This window comes from Calidris pugnax, unplaced genomic scaffold (assembly GCF_001431845.1).
Source record: "Calidris pugnax isolate Ruff unplaced genomic scaffold, ASM143184v1 scaffold18, whole genome shotgun sequence".
NCBI classification, from domain to species: Eukaryota; Metazoa; Chordata; class Aves; order Charadriiformes; family Scolopacidae; genus Calidris; species Calidris pugnax.
In genome coordinates, this window is record NW_015090812.1 from 11,617,338 (window position 1) to 11,639,900 (window position 22,563).

At 38.6% G+C, this 22,563-nt stretch overlaps 2 protein-coding genes across 3 annotated transcripts in view; one reads left to right on the forward strand and one right to left on the reverse strand.

The window, feature by feature from the left end:
• USP33 (ubiquitin specific peptidase 33) overlaps positions 1-417 on the reverse strand; it is a 48,654-nt gene extending 48,237 nt beyond the window's left edge. The window contains exon 1 of the mRNA XM_014939179.1: positions 401-417. The gene's annotated coding sequence lies outside the window, so the exon portion shown is untranslated. The remainder of the gene's footprint in view (positions 1-400) is intronic.
• Positions 418-829: 412 nt separating this feature from the next.
• Positions 830-22,563, forward strand: part of FAM73A (family with sequence similarity 73 member A) — a 40,016-nt gene continuing 18,282 nt past the window's right edge. The window contains exons 1-7 of one of the 2 annotated variants that reach the window (XM_014939188.1): positions 830-859; positions 1,781-1,952; positions 4,769-4,946; positions 5,471-5,607; positions 5,833-5,959; positions 6,422-6,558; positions 7,146-7,269. In XM_014939188.1, the coding sequence (XP_014794674.1) occupies positions 1,854-1,952; positions 4,769-4,946; positions 5,471-5,607; positions 5,833-5,959; positions 6,422-6,558; positions 7,146-7,269 (802 nt within the window). In that variant the 5' untranslated portion in view covers positions 830-859; positions 1,781-1,853. Of the gene's footprint in view, positions 869-1,780; positions 1,953-4,768; positions 4,947-5,470; positions 5,608-5,832; positions 5,960-6,421; positions 6,559-7,145; positions 7,270-22,563 lie in introns of both variants that reach the window. The other variant, XM_014939190.1, reaches the window with a different exon arrangement.

Genomic DNA, 22,563 nt, shown 5'->3' on the forward strand with positions numbered 1-22,563 from the left:
GCGGATAGTTGGGGCGGTCAACACGTCTGTGGCCAACGTTCGTGGCGGCTCCCCGGCCGCCCCCAGCAGGCGGGCGGACCCTCCCTGCCCGCCGACCGCCCTGACCCGGAGTGAGCGGCCCGGGCACCCCGGCCCATCGCCCCGCACCTCGGCGGGGGCGGCAGCCCACGCACCGCCCCCGGGCCCCCACCCAGCCCTCCGGGACCGCGGCTCCCCGCCCGCCCAGACGGCTCCCGCCGGCGGCGGCCATCACCGTGCCAACACGCCCGGCGGGCCGAGCCGCCCTGGACTTTGAGACCGGCCGGGGACACCGCCCGCCGCGCTCCTCTCCTGCCCTCACGGACACCGGACCGGACCCCACCCGCCTTCCCCACCGCCAGCGGGACTCTCCGCCTCTTACCGGAGCGGCCGGGAGGACGCAGGGTGCGCGGAATCCGGAGCTAAGCCTGGGCACGGCTCACACCGATGGCGAATCCCAGCCTCCAGGGACAGCGGCCCTGCCGGGCGGGCGGGCAGCGCTCCCCCGCCCGAGATGCGGCGGTGTAGAAGGCCGCCGTGGCGGAGAAGGCCGCGGAGAAGACTCCGCCGCTACCTCACACGGACAGGCAGACGCCCACCGGCCGCGGCGACACCGGCCTGCGGTACGCGCCCCGCACAAAGATGGCGGCGCGGAGCGTCTCCGCTGGCTCACGTGAGCACTGCCCCGCACAAAGATGGCGGCGCCAGGCTCCCACCCCACCTTGCCCGGCCGCCCGCCGAAGGAGGTTGCCCTGTGTAAAGATGGCCGACCCGGACTCCTAACGGAGCGGGTCACCCTCACGTGGCGGCGGCGGGGGCTGCCTCCCCCGTGGCTCGGCAGGTAATTGAGGTTGGTCAAACGCAGGGCCGCCGTGCAGCGGGACCCGGCCCAGGCTCAGCGAGCGGCGCGGCTGCGGGAACGGGGACCTGAGGGGCGCGCGGAGCCGGGACCCCGCCTCTGTCCGTCGCCCGCCCGAGGCGCCGCAAAGGCTCCGACCGCCGCGGCGGGGCTGCCCGGCCTGGGGAGGGCTCAGCAGGGCTGGGGGGAGGTGGGTTCTGCCCCCGAGGGGGACACGGTTCGCTGCCGTGCCGAGGCTGGCCGGGCCCCGCTCGGTGTCCCGCGGCGGGGGACGTTCCTGCCCTGGGGAAGCGCCTGTGTCCGGAGGGGAAGGAGCCGGTGGTTAAAGCTGAGCGCTGCCTCGGCCCGCGGGACCGCCCTTTTCTTGCGCCTCTGGCGGCCCTGGGTGTCACGCGTCAGGGGCTGCGCCTGGTGCTTGGCATCAGGGAGTGAGGGGGGCGTTCCTCCTCACGGGGGAGGTTACCTCAGGTGACTGTATTTATCCCTCATCACCTGTCGGCAGCAAAATTGAAGCTCTGAACGAGCTAAACTTTTTCCCTCCAATCTTTTAACTCTTTCAGCTTCCAATAGCCAAATGTTCTTCCCATAATAGCGATCTTAGAAACAGGGTTGTTGCCGTGCCCGGTGTAGAGGATCCCATAAGCGGGCTGCCTGCTGACAGGAACAGGCCGAGTTGGCTGTGGGTCCTGGTCACGCAGACCCCGGTCTCTGCGCCGAGCAGCTGGAAGGAGTGAGGCCTAAGCTGAGCCAGCAAATTTGTTCTCGTTAAGCACGAGTCTTATCTCTGTTCAGAAACATCAATCAAACAAGTCATGTACCTGTTATGTAAGGGATTCGAGCTTGCAGAAGAAAGCTGTCCCAGGCTCTTACTGCATAATTTAGTATGTACCCTTTGTTTGACAGAGTATTCCAGAGACCCATCTGTGACTGTTTTTAAGATAGTTCCACTGAATGAGGTTATGGGAGAGAAGGAGCCATGTCAGAAGAAGCTGTTACTGAGACACGATTTTCTCTGAAGACGGTAGCTTTACGGGTATTTCATCTTCCCCTCTCTTGGTATTATTCTCTTAACCAGGTAATATATACATTATCTAAATATTGTCACTCAGTATACCTTTAAAAGTTTAATTGCAATGTTGTACTCTCTCTTCTGAGCTTAATGTGAGTTACATTTGTACAGAATACCTTGATTTTTAGTTAATTTAGAACACTGAGCTAAAATAAGTGGGTTTTGTTGTCCTTTTCTGCTAATAAACAGTGCATCGTTGTTTGTCTGACTGAAGAGGTTGCTTTATCTGCAATATCTGTATGTCTTCATTTTGCAACACTGCTATAATTCTCATCAAATCAAATATAAAAATCTTCAAATTGTTTTTTTGTAGATTTTTTTTATTTTAGTTATTTAAAAACTAAGCACAACTGTCATTAAATTTGGAATAATACTATTGAGTGTGGTCTGAAGTACTTTCTAGATAGCCAGTACCACTCACCAAATCAATCTGAATAGTAATTCACTAATTTGAATCAAAAATCCTTATTCTAGTTTTCGTGTCACTTCTGTTTAATTAAATAAGTGGCACATGATTGAAACAAGACAGTGATTCTTTAAGAGCAAGCTGTGTTTTAAACCCCTTCAATTCTTTTTGCAGGTTTTGTTTGTTTGTTTTACTTACAGAAAGACCTTTAGAGAAAATCCAAGGCTCTATTAATCACAGTATTTCCTTTTACAGATGGCCCTGGAGTGATTTATTTTTATTTTCTTTCACTGATGTTATAGGCTTTTTTTCACTAGCAACATGGATAGCAGTCACTCAAATCTGGGCAAAGAGTACGTTATGATCTTAGTTTTCGGGCTGACAAAAGCTGGAAGTATTCTGAAGTTGATACTCCTTGTCTGCAGGGGTTCATAAGATTTGTCCTTAGAGCACCTTCATGTTAAAGACCGGGGGGAGAAGCTGTAATTGGGTTGTAGAGATTCAGAGAAGAGAGGTGTTAGTTGCCTATAATTACATATGTGATAAATGGTAGAGTGAAATAAGTCAGAATTACTTGAGAAAATATTAAGGTTTCAGTTGTATCCTTCAGAGAATAATTTTCTTGAAGAGTGAGCCATATTCTGGTGCCATAACACACAGGAGGAAAAAAAAAAGAATTTTTAGTTGGCTGTACAAAATATGTCCAGATGATTTTTTCCATTCTGCATATGCTGAATCATTGATAATGAAAAGAAAAAAAAGTATAAACTTTTATTAGGAATGCCAATATTTGTTTTAAATAGATATTAGCACATCCTAATAAAGTTCTGGTTTTAAAACTCATGTCTTGAATATGACTGTATTTTATTTTTATGGAATTAAATGCTCGTAAGTAAAAGCTATGTAATTTTTCATGTTTGCATGTAAATGCTTTTCAAAGTTTTATTACATATAAGGCTGGAATGGGATATTCTCAGTCATGGCTGCATCTGATTATTTTCACAGTTTTTCTGTATTTAAAGTACTTTAAAATTCTCACTGCAAGATCACTGATTTCTTTTGTACGTTGCAGTGTATTCGTATCCTTTTTAAATACTACCTGCAACTCCATTATGTGCAACTACCAGCTTTCCTCTCCTTAGAAGCTTTCATTTCACTGTTTATTTATAATGATGTGTGTAGGCACAGACAAATTTTAAAAAATCCACCTATGTTTCTTTGAAACTTAAGTTCTAACATTTAATTCTGTGAGCTTCGAGGTTTTAATCTCAGTTATTTGGTTATTTATTCTTTCTGTGAAATACAGTAGTACTTTGTAAGTAAGTGTTTTGTGCTGTGTTTCAGGGATTTCCTTTTCCATGAAGAGTACAGCGTTAGGTTTTCGGCCTCGGGCAAGGCACAGTACCACTAAGGACAGGGTTCTCAAGTCAAAGGTGTTTGGCTTGATTGCAAACTCAACACAAAGCAAAGCTTTTAATGCTTCTTTAGATTACACAACTCTGATGGCATTAACTAAGTGCACAGCAACCAGGGACTGCCAGAGTAAGTGGTACCCTGTGTGGCCGGCTCTGCCTCGTATGAGGAAACATGTTACAAAAACACCATATTAGCCCCAAGGACTGCAGATTTGTTTTTCTCCCAGCAGTCTGTCTCTCCAGCAGCATAGATTTCCTTAAGATTTTGTGTATGTGGACTCTATTTTCCAATTAAATGCCTCTTTTTTTCAATGTATATCTTGGTCACTTTGAATTTTATAAACTTTGTTAATGGCTTTTAATTTCAGTTGCTTGTGTATGTGGTTCTCATTCGCCAATTTAAATGTCTGCAAACCTATGACTGATATAGCCAAAGTAAAATGTAACAGTTAAAAAAAAAGATGGTTTATTTAGAGAAATACATTTAAATACGTGTTCTTCACAAATTGAAGCACCATGCAAATGTTAGCTTTTGGATCTTCTGCTCTTTCACAGTGCAAGAAGATAGTCTAGTTATGAAAGGTGAGTTTCTTCTGAGTATTTTGCTGTTAGAGAATTAGTTGAAGCCCTACATTGTCCTGGCATTAAAAATAAATAAATAAAAAGAAGTTTGTCTGAAAGTTCTTCACTTGGATCCCCACAGTTTGTGGATTTACAATACACCTTGTAGTTCTTGGTGCTGCAATATGTGTCTCAGGTGCAGCCTCTTGGTTTGTCGCCCCAGACTCTTTGGAAACTCTCACCTAGTGGCCATCACAAATTTTGGGAAGCAGTCTATTTCCTTTCTTGGAGTTGGTTGTTTCTCAGGCTGAGAGGGCCGTGTCTCTTGTCTCCCTCAGAAGAGCTATAGCCTGGGTTGAACCCACCAAAAGGAGGGTAGGAGGAAAGGTGGGAGCTAAGGAAAGTATATTTCCAATGAAGTCACACTCTCTTATTTTCAGGTAAGGCTTTCTCCTGGGTTAAAGAAGCTTTTCACGGTAACAGCAGTGAGTGCAATATCTGTGATTTTTCTGGCCCATCACTTCAAAAGAAGACGTGGAAAGAAAAACAAGAAAGTGCCACCATGGGAACCAAATCATCTAGTATTAGAGTGTACCAAAGCAGCTGCCTCAGAAAAAGGTACGTGAAGGAATCCCCAGGGATTTTTTGTTTTGTTTTCTTGGAGGGAAGGAAAAGGGGTGTGAGGGGATGGGTGTGCATAACAGTGTGTAGTAGTAAAACAAACTAATGCTGAGTATTGAATTCTTAAAGCAGAAATTGTGCAAATTAGGAATAAAATTACAATGTTTTATAAATAAAGCGGTCTTCTTCTTGAAGGTGAAGTGTTAGTCATTAATGTAGATTAAAACTTCTTTTATCAGAAGAGGATTTGCAGTTCTTGTGGATGTATCTCAATACTGAGAAAAGCAGATTTAATTTTTTACAGGATGTGAAAATAATTATGCTCAAATGCATGGTTATTATAGATATTGACTATTCTGATTTGTAGTTTCTTGTGTAGAACTGTAAATGAAATAATAATTGTTGTTTGCTTCTAAACTGGATTTTATTGAAAAAAGTAAATGCAATTATTGATAGATCTTGCTAACAAAAGATACAGTGTTTTGAGTTTGCAGCACCTTTAAAATCAGTGTATCTCTTAGGTTCTAGTTGTTCCAGTAGTCGGCAAAACTTGACTCTTTCTCTGAGCTCTGCTAAGGAAAAAGGATCTCAGTCTTGTATCTATGCAAATGGAGGACTTTTCAGTAAATACTCTGGTTCCGTTCAAAGTCTGGCCTCGGTAAGTAAAAGTGTTTTAACTTGCACTGAATATGCACCTTATGGTTTCACAGATCTGTAACAGCTTTCCTGAGCAAGCTGCACAGAAGGCTAGAGAAGGCCATTGTACCTACTACATAGTAAAAAAGCTTAGGCAGATAGCACGGATGTAATATACTCTGCCAGGAATGTGGTTTTAAGGATACTTTGTATAGCAACACTTCAGAATTTGTTTATTTTTTTTAAGGTTCAGAGTGCCACCTCTTGTCACAGTTGTGCTTGTGCCAATTCTAATTCCTGGGATAAAGCAGATGAAGATGATATTAAGCTTGTCAATATTCCAGTGACCACACCTGAAAACTTATATTTGATGGGTAAGTTATAATAAGAAGATTCAGCATCTACCAACAATGAATGTAAATAATTTCATGTTTTCATGGCAGTGGCACTCACACAGTATTATTGTGGCGTTCTTTCACAGTGTCCAGTTGGCATGTGTCTAAGAATGTTTCCATAAAATAATGAAATCTTATTTGATCTAGTGTTAATTTTTCAAAATACTTTTTTTTTTATTCCTACATTTGAAATAGTAATCCATAAAATTATTTTTAAAAGTGAATAGGAAAAAATACATTGAACATTGTGATCATATTGTGAACTTCTTTATCTTATTAAAAAGACAGCTATCTTTTCAGACTGGGAATTGCCGTTGTAAAAACTTGTGTCTCTGCTACAATCATACTCATTAGCTAAATAGTTTCCCATGACTCTAAACTGTGAATACATATGGAAGCTGTGTGTTTGATGAGATGGAGGTAATCCTCATCCCCCCCTAGGTATGGAGCTTTTCGAAGAAGCGCTGCGTCGATGGGAGCAGGCATTAACTTTCCGTAACAGGCAAGTTGAAGATGAAGCAAGTTGTGGTTCCATTAAGCTGGGAGCAGGAGATGCGATTGCAGAAGAAAGTGTAGAAGTGAGTATATTAAATTTATGATCTACTGCCTGGAGGAGGCAGGGCGGGGGAGGGAATTAGCCTTATTTATTTTTTGGCAATTGATGTTGCATCAGTGTCTGCTTCTGGATGGTATTATCAAGCTACAAAGCATACTAATACTCTGCCCAGAATCCCTTGGGTCATCCTTTTCTTTTATGACTATGTGAGAAGATACCTGTTTAGCAAAGATAAAGGTCTTGGGAAAGATGATCAATTTATGAGTATTCACAAATAATGTGCCTAAACTTTATTTCTATTCCTTTGTTCTTATGAACTAAATGCTAAAAATATTTTTAAATAAAAACACACCTGTGTGGCTTTATTTCTAGTACAGTAAATATCACAAATAAAGTATTTTAAAATTTGGATTTTATTTTTATTACACTAAATAAAATACGTGTATATTTTGGATGTTGAAGTACTAGTCTGACAGTGTCTTTGTGTGGTTTTTAGGAAATGAATGTGGTACAGTTTGCTCTTTGAAGGCTTAATATTCTTAGATTTTACAAAGGAATATTACAGACTGTTAACAAATAGAAAATCTTCTAATGTCTATCTTCTTACAGGATATCATTAGTGCTGAATTCATTCATAAGCTTGAATCCCTTCTTCAAAGAGCTTACCGTCTTCAGGAGGAGTTTGAAGCCACCCTTGGGGCCTCTGATCCTGCTTCTCTAGCTAATGATATTGGTGAGTACTCCTACGTTTTTATTGCTTGTAATAATGCCTTGGAGGCAGGGAGAAGTCACTGAAATATCGACTGAGCAGAATTATATGTATCAGTGAATAAACAGAAAAAAAAATCACATACTTTACAGTATTATGTACTATTTGATGTAGTGTTTGTATTTGAGATGAGAATGGACCCAGGAAATTTTTTTTCTTTGTGGCTTGTCAGTATACTTGAGAATTTTCACAATATTTCTCGAGTTTCTAAAGTTTAGTTTGGCTTGGGTATTTAAATACTTATGCAGTAAGAATATATGACCCTTTTTATAGCATGGGTGTATTATTCAATTGAGTGTTTTGAAAGAAGTTTCATATGTGTCTTTTGAACTGTCAAACTGTATATGCATGTACTTTGCTTTTTTTGGTTTGTCACAATATTTTACAAAATCAAAAACCAAACAAGAAAGATTTAGTATGAAACAGATATCCAGTACCAAAGCTCTTATTCCTGGTGATTGAAATTTATGACAGTTATGAGTGAAAAACCCCAGGATTTTAAAATAGCAAATATAATGAGTAGTTGCTGCTAGACATGCTGATTAAGTACAGATAGTCTGATAATTTTTGTTTAAATAATTGGTTTAGGATGTTCTTAAAGACTGATACTATTATACTCTTTCATAATTCACGATCAAACATCTGATCTCAAGTAACTGTCAGACTTTAAAGGCAGAACATGTTCTGGGATTAGTTGGAGTCAGTAGTCTTGCTTGTTAGGCTTCAGCTTGACTGGCACGAGGTGGCAGTGCTCTCATCTCTTAGCACTCCTGTCATCCTGCAACTACTAAATACAGCTCTGAGTAAGGCTGGGAATTAAATTTAGGTCAGAGTTGGCTTTCTGACATGTCAGCGTACACCTGCTAATCTAATTCTTCAAGCAAAAAAATGTTTGAATGTTTTATTTTTGTGTTGCATTGTCTATACATTATTAAATTAGAAGTTTGCTTGTAATTTCTGTCTTCAGGCAAAAGTAACATAATGGTATTCAAAGGACTCAATTTGATGTTCAATGTGTTTAGCTATTGTTTTGCTTGGTTACCCTGGAAGTATTTTATATTGATATTTTATGGTGGTTTTTTTTAAATGTGATAACTGGATTCTTGTTTACCAAGAATGTTCTGAAAATTTAATTCATTTCAAATGTTCTTTGTAGAAATAATTTGTGATCTCTTGAGTAGATGTCTGTTACTTTATTATGGATTTTATCTGTACTGGCCCAGATGAGTGAGGAAAACAAGTAATGAACTGGTTCAGTGAGTAGTATTTTTCACTGGTCAGGATTTGGGGCTTTTTCATTATCTTGAACTTGTGGCTTGAACAGCAGGTAATATATTAAAAAACGCGTCATTTTTTGAGAATGTTTTAGAACACAAACAGAATAACGTCATCTACTTCCAAGCACCACAGTGCTTGGAATATTTAATATAGAGGATGTTTTTGTTCAATATTCAATGTGAAAACATTTCATCAATCAACATTTCTTAGATAATTTACTTTTCTTCAGGATGTGACACTGAGTGTAGTATATGGACATTTGAAGTAGGATGTTTTTGAGATTGTCTTTCCTAGGAAAGTTACCAAAAAATTGTCATAAAAGTGTGTTTGGGGGAACCCTAAAGGCTCTCTTATGGGTTTATTTCCCCTCTTCCACCCCCTTTTTTAATTTATTTGGCAGTCTAGTGAAAGAAAATGAATGCTGCTGTCAACAGACTTTCTTTACTACCCCAAAATATACATGTTAACATGTAATACTTATTTTTTCCCCCTTCTATTCACAGCTTTGTATTGCTCTTTTAGGAATTAGGCTGGAATGAACGTTGTTCGCTTTTTTCTTTTTGCGTGTGTGCGCACATGTGCATTTATTAACAACAGGAACAGAAGGGTTCAAGAGCTGCAAGAATAAGGAAGTCCAAGAAAATTATGAAATCCCAATGGTGTAAAAAAATAACATAGTACAGTATTCTTTACTAAGAATAAAAATAAAATCCTACTGCAAAGTACAAATGACAGTTCTGAACAGAAACAGAAATGTAGGAATCTGTAGGAAGGTATATCATTTGTGGCAAAAGAGGCAGCATCTGCTCAGTCAGATTCCGTAGTCCTGGGCGATTTATACCCAAAACTTCTTAAAGAAGCTAGATGAAGAAAGCATCCTCATCCATTATTTACTATTTATTGATCTTGTAAAGTGGAAAATGTTCCAAATGTTTGGGAAATCACCAATTTAGTTCCAAATCTTAAAAAAAAGAAACAAACAACCCAAAAAACTACAACACCCAAGTTAAGCATCATGCCTGTGAAAGAAGAGTTGCTAATTTGCAGTTCTGTTAGTGCAGACAACAGAATAAAAGGTGAAATTAGTGCCATTTGATATGGTTTCATGGTAGGTAATTTTTCTTGGACTGTAGGTTTTTGAGATATATGCAATTTGGGTGATGGATATAGCATCATATAGATGATAATAATATGAAAATAATATATGATAATAATAATGATAGATGATAATAATGAGTTCGCTGACATGAACATTTCTTTATACTTCTGTCCACTGTTAAGGGAAAGGTTTGCTTTCTAGGGAGGATGTTTGGTCAAACTGCAATTTTATCAACTATGTAGCTGATCGTAAAATCATTTGTAGAGTGGAAGTTGATTAAAAAACCCAATCATTTAGGGCATTAAAAGCATTGAGTTAATGAAAAGGAAAGGTTAGCAGTACTGATCTGAATTATCTGTTTGAATGGTTACAATCTAACAAATCTCATTTGAATTGAGGCAAGTATAGATTGTACATATAGATGAGAGATTTTAAAAGAAAAGTAATAAAGAAACACTCTTAGAATGCATTAGGAAATTTTGCATAGCAGTCAGTGTAAGTTCTGAGCACAGTGCTGTAGAAAAAAGATGACTGCTAACCTTTGGCTATGTGAAAAGGACGGCGTCAGCATAGAGGCAAAGATAAAATCTTGGCTTTTGTAAGGTTTTAGAATACTGTGTCCAGTTCTGTTGTTCATATTTCAGAAGATATGGAAATGCTAGACAGCTCAAAACAAGCCATAAAAATGATCCATGTTTTGGAAAAACAAGCTCATATGTAGTTTGAGTAAGTCCAGCTCCTTACTGAAGAAAATACTGAGAGGTGACTGACTTGTTCTGAATAGCTACTTACGCATGGAGAAGGTATGTGGTGCTGTGGGATTTGTAGACCTTGTTGTCGAAGTCATAACTAGATCCAATTTCTGGCTGTTCAAGTGAAACAAGTTAAATTCTAAAACGAGTTGCCTCTGAAGCTTGTCAAGGATATTTCAGTGTTTTATACAAAGATTATTTCTTTTTTTTAATGCTGTTTTGGGGGATTTCTTTATGCCTCTCTGGATGGAAGAGATGGTCTTGGGGGTAAATGGATGTTGTGGTCTTTCTGGCATTTAAGTGTTTCCCCTTACTACTACTAGTTTTTCTTCTTCTGTGGGCCTTGGAGTGAACAAGAAAAAGCCTTCGTTGTCCTTAATAGTTTCATAGCACTTGTAGCTTGTCGTTAGAATGCTTATAACCAGCTTTTATGCTTCAGGGTTTCAACTGTTGGTAATCAGAAAACATTTTGCTTTGTTTTTTTGCTGATGCTTATAATTGTTGGATATAGTTTGTAGATTTTTCTTTTATTTTCTCCATCTGAAGCACTTGTGATTAGCCACAGCTGGAAACAGGGCTCTGACAGTTGGACAAATGCTATCAAGTGTTATCAAAAGACTTGCTACATAAATGTCTGACTAGCACTTCTTATTCAGAAACCCTGGGTTATAATGAGCTCCAAAATTGGTCAGGAAGGAAACTTACAAACGTAAAAATTTCCATCAGTTTCTGGTTTTCAACTTTGTAAAATCTTTGGTCAAACTTCTGGGGCTCCTGAAACCTCTCTCTCCCCTACTTGTTTGCTAGTCACAGGTGTTGGTCCTTCCCAAAATCTTTAAATGTTACTTTTCCCAGGTTATCGTATCCCCTCTACCTAACCAAATCAAGATCTCAGTGCTGCCACTGATCAGTCATACCACAGGCTTGCTTTTCGTGTTGTGATCCCACTTAGTAGTTGAAGTTGGTTGGCATGATAAACAATTTGCCAGCCAGCTTTGAGAAACAGCCTTTGGAGGAGATTATGGTAGCATCCTACATGGGAGAGCCAGCAACGAGTTCCCTGGGACCCTTGTCACTTGTCTCTGGAACCACTGGCTTTCATGTCTGGCCTGAAGTGCTTCTCTTCTGTCCTCTGTGGCAGGTAAAAGGTGATTTGTCAGAGCAGGCAATCATGGCTTGAAGGGGTTGCATTCTAATTGCCTTTTGTTTGATTCTTGTTGTGTAAATTAGCACCTCCAAATGCTGCTTTTTTTTCCTTAGTTATATGAAAATTATATATTTTCTCTTCCAGATATGTCTAAATATTCAACTTTTAAAAGTGCAGAAGATACAGGTATAAATAAATATATTTTCTCCCTGTCCATAGAATTCTATTAATAGTAAAAATAATAGTAATAATAACAACAGGAATAAAAAGAACTGCAAATAATGTTTGTAAACTCTGCAAGCTATGGTTGAGTTACAAACACCAAATACAGCCCTGAAAAAGACTTGCATTTTAAATAGATTAAATAACGGAACACAATTATGTGCATTGTTGTTGCATTCTCCACTGAACTTTCAGAATTATGATATAAACTAGCTAGCTAAAATAGGATTTCTGTAGCAGAAATGTTTCTGGACATGAAATTAAAACAAAGATGTAGGGCTAAACTGTTGTTGTTCCTATGCTGATCCTCTGAGGACTGTGGAACAGTAGGAGAAGCCTAGAAACCAGGCTTTCCTGAGGCAGGGCATAAGCTGCACTGACTCAGGAAGGAGGCAGTGGGCAGAAAACTGTGAAACAAAATATTCATCTTATTATTTCTGAGTAGTGAATATGAGGGGGTAGAGGGTTAAAAGCTTACAATACTTTGTGTAGTCTGTCCTTGAAGAAAGTTCTCTTTTTTTTTCTTCTTTTTTTTTGTTTTTAGATCTTTTCTAGCAGACTGAAATGTTAATCGAGCTAACTTGAGAGGAATGCAAAGAGTTAGGAGAGAAACAATAGCTTTACTTATGAGCAGAATTGCAGGTCAGAGGGGAAAATTCTCAAATTGTAGGGCTCCTTGTCAGTACTGAATTTGTAATACTTCATATTATTATTTTGATTTCTACTGTAAAAAGGAATGCTGGCACTCAAACTAATGCTGACTTGTGTACACTGGCCCTGAAATTTTTTATAATAATAATAAAACCTATGCATTAGCTACATTTTTAATTTACAAATATTTACTTTGTATATTAAGTATACAATTTAAAACAAATGAATTGTTGGAGCTACTGCAGATCTCTCACAAAGGTCTGTGTTGTTGGATGGTTTTGTTGGGAGGTTTGTCTGTTTCTTTTTTTAATTTTCTTCTCACACTCAAAGATATGCCTGGCATTTTGGAGAGAATAAGCACAGCCTTTAACCTAGTGACAACACTCTTTGGAGAATGTATTTACATATTAGAAACCTTTTCTCCAACTGCTCTTAAAACCAAAATCTTTGCATAATCACTGAAGCTGCTGAAAACTCATTTTTATATATTTTATTAACCCAGACTTCTATAATGTTTTACTGTTCATGAATTAATATCTAGGACCTGTATTTTCCTTCCTGCCTCTGAAACGTTAATGGAAAAATTTTAGATCCCAAGTATTATATTTTATTTGGTTATGGACAAGAAATGTTTCTCTTTGTAATTCTTATGCTCCAATGAGGAGGTGAGCAATTTTTAATGATTTGCATAGGTGTGCTCAAGTAGTACATGCTATAAAATAACTTCAAAGTACCATAGCTTTTTATGGTAGCTCAAAAACTTTTGCTTCCTTTGTCTTTGCTTTATCTCCCTGAAGATACATTTACGTTAAATGATTTCTTCATTTCTTGGAAAAGGACAAAATCTTTTTCTAGTGGCTGAAACAAAATTGAAATTGAAACAAAAGAACACAATAGTTTTTCCTTTTTTAAGTGTGGGAGTATTTTAATCCCAAGAAATGCTCCTATAAAGGAAGAAAAACAATATTTAAAAGTCTGAGGAAAAGCCCAGAGAAGTTATTCCAGTTCTATTTTACAGAAATTAGTGCTTATTTTGAACAGAATTCACCTATTAAAATTTGTGGAAGCTACTGATGCAGTCTCTTGTATTGCAACTTAGTGCTGCAACTGCTTGTTTCAGACTCACAACAGATACTCAAAGGGCAGATGTTTGGACTGAATGGTATGTCTTCTGCTACCAATAATATTTAAACCTTTCCTCTGAAGGCATATATGTCCATTATTACTAACACTTCCTTTCTAAATCACCTTCAGTAAAATTCTTTACCAGAAAGCACTTAAGCACGATGTTGAATAGCAGAGTAAGATTGGTAGTTACAAGTTCAACTTAAAACTGTAAACAATAATATTTCTGCAAATGTTGTGTCTATGAAAAGGTTAGAATGCTTGGCTTTCTCAGTGATACTCAATTTTGGCAGTGCTGTACTAAAAAGGCGAAATAGCTTTGCATGGACTTGCAGTCAAGTTACTGGTACTGAAAAAGATTAGTATTTGATAAATTGTGTCTGTATGTTGGTATTTGATAACCTGGAGTGTATGTCTGTCTTTATCGTAAAAGCTGAAGTTTAGATGCTATTTCATTGCATAGTGAAACAGATTAGCTGAAGCCTTTTCACCAGCAGCTCAAGATAATTTATTTTACTGTACACTGAACCAGCACTGGGGGACTCAAGGCCACTTATTGTATGTTAGCTTGGGAGGTGAGATGGATAGAAATTTCTGAAAACACTTCTAGTAAGATCAGAAAGTGTCTGTTTCTGCTTTTTGAGGGCCCTTGTTACCATTGGCCTGACAGCATTGCTCTGAGATCCAGCCATGCAGGCTATTTATACACCTTGTTGCTTTTCCTTAAATGGCATCCCTGAAAACTGTCTTCTTTCTGTCCACACCAAAACTCCTGTTTAAGCTCTTCTCTCTCTCACTTCTTGATGCCTGCCATGTTCTCATGTCTTGCCTTGTCCATTTAAAACTTGCTTTTCTCACAGGGACTTGACTGTTGTTTATAAAAATCACCTTTGCTCATTGTTTTTTTTCTGACCAGATTATTCATTTCCCTTAAGCTGTCTCTCTCACTCAGGAGCTTCTCTTAAAATGAAGTACAAGCTATTCCTCCTTTTTGCTCTAAAGCCTGCTTATAATAGAGCTGCAATCCACCTACCTTATTTATTTTCCCAAACTTTGTTGGGTTAGTTGTTCCTGTGCTTCCCTGCTCAGTCCTTCTCACACGAAACCCATCTGCTAGTTCTCAAGTGTTTCTGCTCGTTCCTTACACCGTGTGAGCAGCTGCAACCCTCTCTTTCCCCACATCTCATCTTAGCCTGAGCTTCCCGGTTCCACAGTTACCCCTGCAAACTCTAATTATTTTCTCCCTCTTTTTCCTTTCTTCTCTGCCCATCAATTTTAAATCCCTAATAAGAAGGGGAAATGCAATTAAGCTTTTCCAGTTCTACATGACTAAGGAATGGTTGTACAGCAGTTTATGCAGTTAGAGCCCCACAATACTATTCAGGTACAACTAACGCACACTGTATTTATCTGTGTGTTTATCACTTACCCCACAACAGCAAAAACACATGACTAACATTACTTTAAAGGCATATTTTTCAAGTGTTCCTTTTGCATCTTTTTTGTTGGCCATTCTAGTGTTTAGTTTTAGTCAATAGCTTCTCCATATTTTTTTTAAAACCTTTTATAAGTACACATATTTACCTTCTTTTTGTGTAAAGAGAAGTGATCATTTTCCCACACATCAGGGCTTGATTTAATAACCACTTGCCTTCATTTTGAACACTTTTGAAAAGTGAAGTATGGAGTAAGTGGAAACAGCCTTCCAAAGGCATGTCGGTGATTTTTTTTTTTCTTTTTTTTTCTCCTCTTTCATGTTCTTGTGGCATATTCTTAACAAATTATAGTTTATAAATTCTTTTTCTTACTAAAACGGATGTATATACACTTAACTTCTCCATGTTTATATATCTTGTGAATATAAATGTTCCAGAGGCATGAAAAATCATACCAGACAGATGGCAAGTAGTGAGGGCGGAATAAGTGTTTATTTTTCTGGCTGGAGTATTGCACTGTGAGGTTATATAAACTGATGATCAAGAACATGTTTTGGTCCATAGGGCTAATTCCTGTTTTAGAAGTTCTACTGAAACAATTTATTCTTGTATTAAAGTCAGTTTTTAAGAGAGGCTTGTCTGAAACATTCTTGGGCAAAATGAAGGCAGGAGAGTCAGAATGGGGTGGGGGTGATATAGACAGCAATAGTTTAGAGCTTGAGAAGGCTTCAAAGAAAACCAGGTCTCTTTAGCTTGGTAGCTTAATCTTGAAAGTGCAGAATTGAGCACAATGTCAAAAGGGAATATCGACAAAATTGCATAAAATCGGCAAATTTAGCTATCTGCACTGCAGTTCCTTTATAAATTCAATAGTTCAGTTAGGGCTAAAATAATAAACTTTTGTCTGCAATTTATTTTCAAGGGCATAAAATGAAAACAACTAACAACTTTTCTTAACTAATGTGCCTGCTGTGTTTAAACCTTGCTGCCGTTTAAGTCAAAGTCTCTGACCCACCAGTCTGCCATAAATGGTTGCAGCGTATCCACGTAGCACAGTCTTCAACGACTTCTGTTCCCTGGGCTTGTTATTTAGCACCAGCCATACCCCATGCTATGGCAATACACATTTATTTACCAGGAATATAGTTTGTCATTATGTTTTTTTTAAATGTTTACCCAATCACGACGAGGCTTAAGTAGCTTGTGTAAGCATTTCATTGCTAAAGACCTTTTTATATCTTACAATTTTCTTAAACTTTTGTTTCAGCTTGAAATCTTTCTAAGTTGAACCTATACGTAGGAGTAAATCTATTTTTGTGGAAAGTTATAGCTAAAGGTTCTGTGGACAATAACAACAGAGGGAGTAAAATTTATTATTTACATCTCACTTTTCTCTCATGCATGTATTTATGCTGTTAATTACTAAAACTGATGCAAAAAATTATCTGGGTTTGAGATGTGTTTTATTTCCCTTCTGATTGCTCAAGCTATTATTTTTTTTTTAAATAAATTACTATAAATTCTCTAACTCTTTATGGGATATCTGGTCTGTACACTATGTCCCACCTTACCTCATAATCCTGTTTGTAGCAAAGTGCTGTAGTGTAGCTGATTCAAGAGCACATGTCGATCACACCAGGCTTTATTCTCTCTACTGCTATTTAAAGCTGCCCTTGTTCTACATGCAGATATGCTGCAAATATTTAAAGGTAAACATATACATATTTCCAGATAGCTTGAATAATAAAGAATGTACATAATTTAGGCTTTGGTTTATTTTACTTTTAATTTACCTTAGATAACTAATATATTGACTGGATAGCAGCTTTAACTACATGTGCTTAAGTAGCTGCTAATCAGTGTTAAGCTATCTTCCAGGCTTAGGTTGCAATAATCATTTCTTAACATATTCATACTTGAGTTATGTGTTACTTATGCATTTAGCAACCTTATAGTGCTATTCATATTTTAATTTAAGTAACTGGTAACTGGTGTTATTTACTAAACTAAAGATCCAGAGGAAAGAACTCTTCATTCAGTACAACTTTTTAAGGATTCTTATCTCATTCTTTCCTACTCTCTGGGGCAAGTGGAATGCGAGCAGACCCCAATCAGTAGGGCACTTAAGATACTCTTTAGGTCTTACTGTGTAAAGTTAAGCACCTGTCCTGCTAATTTAGGTTCTTAAACTGTCTGCTGTGTGTGTGCAGCTGGGTTTGCAGAAGCTAGTCACATTGTGAAGCACTTTCACTGAAGCCTGCAGAATTCTCTAAGACAGATCAGCCTGAAATTCAAATGAAGACTGGGATTATTATGCTGTACCTGCAGAATTTGCCCATGTCAAATATGCTGGAGTCTCCATTCTGAATACAGAATCCAAATGTTAATCCAAATCAAATACATATACTTGCATCTTTTGATGTTCATTTCACTGAGGATCACCAGTTATATAGTTGGTTCTTTCTTTCTATCTTTCTATTAATTCTGGAGATAGTATCAATCTTTCTTTTCTGATAATGTCTTCATACATGTAAGTGGAATTACCAACTGCCAGACAGTATATTTTTCTTTTAATGGAAGAACAAATGAATATGTGGTTTCCTTTTGTCAGTCTGTCTCGCTTTGAAATGTCAGCATCCCTGAAGCACAATGTACTGGCTAAAGAAAAACCTTTCTAGCAACCTTGTGTTTAAAATCTTACTTTGAAGAGAACATGTTGGATGGTAATATACCACGTGCTGTGTTCAGCAAAATAGTCTATAGGCTACATACTAAACTGTTTACTCTTCCCTTTTTTAATGTAACAAATAAGCAGACTTTGTAAAGCAACAAGTTTCAGAGCTGAGCAGCAGTTGCTGGTTATTCTTGTCCTTTTTCACCACTCGGTGTGCGGGTAGCTGCTCTTCTATGAAATGATGCATGGTGGGAAAGCCAAGAAGGTGGCAGTGGAAAAAAAGCAAAGGATACTGCTAGTAATGCACTTGTGTAAACATCTTGCTTTAAGTACCCACTGATTTCAATAGATTTACAGAGGTGAAGTAGAATTGAGGCCAAAAGGAGGAGTTTACCTACTTTTGTGACTCCTCTCTCAAGTCTGGTGAGAAGACTCTTCTACGTAACCTGCTTATGGAGGCCTCTGGCATAGGAGAGGTATTAAAGGAGCTAATTCTAGTTGCATAAGCCTCAAAGTTAACCTTGTACTTCCTTCTGTAAATATGACATTGCATTTTATATCTGCTTTGCATCACAGTGAGTTAATGTACTATCACACCGAATGTGGTTGAACAGACCATTCCATTGTCACTAGAAAGTGTCTGTGCAAAAACAGGAGGTAGGTTGTGCTTGTTTTAGGGTTTGAAGAACTAAGAAAAGGCAGTGACGTCCAAATCTGATGACTAAGGTATCTGGCAGTCTTCACAGTGCTGTGCTATAAATCTGCAATGAACAGCCTACGTTTTAAAATAAGCAGCACTGGAATTCGAACTAGACTTTGCTGTGGCCAAAATAGATGTGATGCTTTCCGAACTACAGGAGAATGAAGGACCCTTATGAAGAGGAAACAGTGACAACTTTGTGTTGCACATCTATCTAAATAGAGCCTGTCCAGATTAGACAGCTGAGCAAACTTGATTGCTCTTCTCTCTCAAATCAAATACAAGTACAGAAACTCTTATCTAAACTATTAGTCAACTATTAGACTTTAAAACAGGAGGGTGGTCAGAAATCAAATTTTTGTCTAAAGGATAGGGGTTTGAACCTTAAAATCATTTCATAGAATCATTTAGGTTGGAAAAGTCCCATCAACCCTACTCTACAAAGTTCTACCCTATACCATATCCCCCAACACCAGATCTAAACAGCTCTTAAACATGTCCAGGGATGGTGACTCAACCACCTCCCTGGGCAGCCTATTCCAATGCCCGACCACTCTTTCTGTGAAAAATTCTTTCCTAATGTTCAGTCTAAACCTACCCTGTTGGAGCTTGAAGCCCTTCCTTCTCAATCTGTCACTAATTACTTGCGAGAATAAACCAGCACCAACCACCCTACAGTGTCCTTTCAAGTAGTTGTAGAGAGTGATGAGGTCTCCCCTCAGCCTCCTCTTCCTCAAACTAAACAGTCCCAGCTCCTTCAACCACTCTTCACAAGATTGATACGCCAGGCCCTTCACCAGCTTCGTTGCCCACCTGTAAATGTAGAAACTTATAATGTGCAGTTACAAAAAATCAAAAGTTTACATTTCTGAAGAAACGCTATATGATGGGGAGAGGCCTATGTGGCATGTAGTTCACACAGGATATACATCTCAAGTGTGTTTCAGGATCATTTGTCTATGTCAAGGAGACTCGGAGCAGTAAACCAGAGAAGTGAACGTACACATACATTTGTTGTGTGTTTATTGAGCTGATTTCTGAGCTGTCAGCACATATGATGTGTTAGTTTAGGCTATAAGATACACGTTAGATGCTGCTTTATTTTCTTAAAATTCAGATTTCAGCAATCTAGCACTACGGGTGTTTACTCTGCCTCTTCCTTGAGATTTGAGTTGCAGACTTTCTCATGGTCTTTCTATTTTGGGATTTTGGTTTTATGATAAAGCACACCCCAATGATTCAGGGACAGCTTTCACATTACACATTCTTTGTAACAAAATGATATTTCTAGCCTTTTGAAAATTTTTTTGCTTAAAAAAAATTGCAACTATCAGAAAATATTTCAGTTTACTTATCAAATTTATGGAAGAGTTGTTTAGCAGATTGAAATCTTGAATCATTTCATTTATCACCATTCAAGAATATCAAAGCTGTATAATATATATAATGTACCTGTCGATTACAGGAAATAAATTACACTTGAATTCCTTTATTAGGTTCTTTGATTTTTACTTGGAGAGGCTAAAATGATTATTTATGCACAAGCATTTTGTTCTGTCTTTACCTTTGCTAGATGAGAGCGTTCGCGGTGCTTGATTTTACTGTTTTAGAATATAAGAACAGTAGCCACGTTGTTTTGTTTTATACATCATTAAACATGTAGTGCTTAGCAAGTAATATAATTTTATGGACAAAGTCAGTGTCTTGGAGGTCTAAAAATAACCAAATTATTATAAACATCCCAGAAATTGCTATTATTTCCTTCCAAAGTACGTGGAAATTCTCTTGAAGATTAGAAAGTTATTTTAGGCAAGTTGCATCTTTTTCTAGGTGGCAAATGTTGCAAATAAGTACATTTCAGTTTTCAGGTGGGTTTATTGCTTAAGTATGTAATCTTAATGGATTGTACTAGTCAATTTTTTATGCCTTCTCTACTTATTTATATTTTAGCATTAAGAATTTATTACTGTCATCTATATGCATGCTTCCAATTCAGCTTTTAATCAACTGTAGCCCTTTTGTTTTAAGAATAACACCAAAGTAATAAATACAGAACACAGTGTGAATTAAGAACATCTTGTGTTTTGTGTAATGATAATTAGGTGAGTATCTAGTGTCTTGGAAAATGGACCTTTCTATACCTGTGTGAGAGTGTTGTAGTGGAAGGCTTTTATGTGGACCTTGAAGATTACAGCTGTACTTGGAAACAATTAGGAAAGCTTTACTGATGAAGTAAGATTTGGCCTTCTATTGCACAAAAACAAAGGATTATTCTCTGCATGAAAACTACTAAGGTATTTGTTAAGGATGTAATTTGAGGGATCAGCAGTTAGCTCAGCCAAAGCTTACCTTGAGAAAGGTCTGGGAGTACTTGGAGAAAGGTGTAATTGCAAACACTAAGTACTTGATGCTGTCTTGTACTCAGTTTCCCCCACTTATTCATTTCCATTACGCCACTACTTTGATTGCTGAGTTCCCAGTGAATTACTGGTGAGCAGAAGCTGTGTGTTCAGAACAGGGACCTACTGAAGGTGTGAGCATGTGGGAGGACTGTTGTTTTGGTTTTTTTCAAAGGAATCTGTCACTTTAGTTTGCATCAGAGCAGTCCCATCAAAGAACCAGGAGATGTGTTTAACTCGGGATACGTACTGACGTACTGGTACAGTGCAAGATTTGGTTAGATATTTTTAAAAGACCCTGACCTGGAATATATTTTTATGCTGAAATCAATAGCAACTTTGCTTATATACAGTGAGATGAGATGTCTCCAGCTGTAGGCACTTTGTTGAACCCAGGTATTTTAGTTACTGGTGAATGTAAACACATAATTTAACAACAACTGTTAAATCCAGGATGGTGGGCATGGGCACCCTGCTCCCTTCTTGGCTCGCCTTTTTTAACCTGTTCCTATACAACCCAGTCATCAGAAGGTGCCACCTGACAGTTGGGATAGTTTTCTTTTTATAAATACAAAATTAAGTAAAATTCACTGCTTTCTAGGTGCATCCTGTAAGACTTCATGTGATACATTAGTAGCTACTTGGTAAGTCTGATGATTTTTTTTATGAATGTTCAGTCAGCACTCTCAGATTTATGACTATTTATAAACGTAAATAAAGCTGCTTTTGGATACTTGAGCAATAGTGGTGACAAGCCACTGTGCCGCTTGTGACTAGCTAGAAGACTGTGACACATTCTCTTGAAACTGAATTGTGTAGTAATTCATGCTACTTTGTGCTCTGAACTTGATTATTGTCATTCCTTTGCCCAGCCTGAAGCCACCCAGCGCAGCGGCTGCCTCTGTGGTAGCCTGGCAGGATCCAGGGACCCTGCTGCTCTTGGGGTACCCTGACTTCTTATAAGGGGATTCCTTTGCAAAGTTTTCTCCTCTTTGGAGTCTCTCAAGTCTCTCCTTTCTCACCCTGCTTTCCTGCTCATGATGTGCTCCTGCACTGATGTTCCTCTGAGGTGGGAGGGCTGGGGAGAATAGGAAACCATGGCTTTAACAGAACTAAATTCCTTAACTCCCAGTGAGTTCTTTGCCAGTGGGTAAGTGCTTTCCTTTTTTAACTGCTGCACGTAAGCGCCAAACTAATTTGCAAACTCATGCCGTGTTTCATTCAGGATTGGAGGGAAGATAACATATAAACAGTTGACAGAATTTTAAAACATTATCTGGCGGCAAATACTTCCCAGTTGAATGCTAAAAAGTTAATTCCTGTGCAATTCTGTCTCTAAGGCCAGATTTTGCTGTGAGAGTTTGGAGGGTTGGTTTTGTGGTCTGTTTTACCACATGAACCTAACAGAGCAAAGACAAATATTCTAGATTAGTAATCTGTGAATAGACGTGAAAGTAGTTTTGTTCTGGTTTGTTGGGGATTTTTTAGCCTGCTTACTTTCAGATAGGTAGTTGTTTGCAAAATCTCATAAAGTTAGGATTAATTTCACAAGCTTTAATATACTCCATATTATTAACATTTTTGAATACTCTTAATCTATCTTTAGAACCACGTATGCATTTTAAGGCACCGCAACCAGGAGTTTTATGGCAATTACTGTTGTCAGTATCATATCTGAAACTCTACTTTATCCTTTTTACAAATATAAATGAACCCAAAATAACTGCCTGGCTCCTCAAATAAGTGAAGTATATTTGAAGCTCCCATACTGGCTT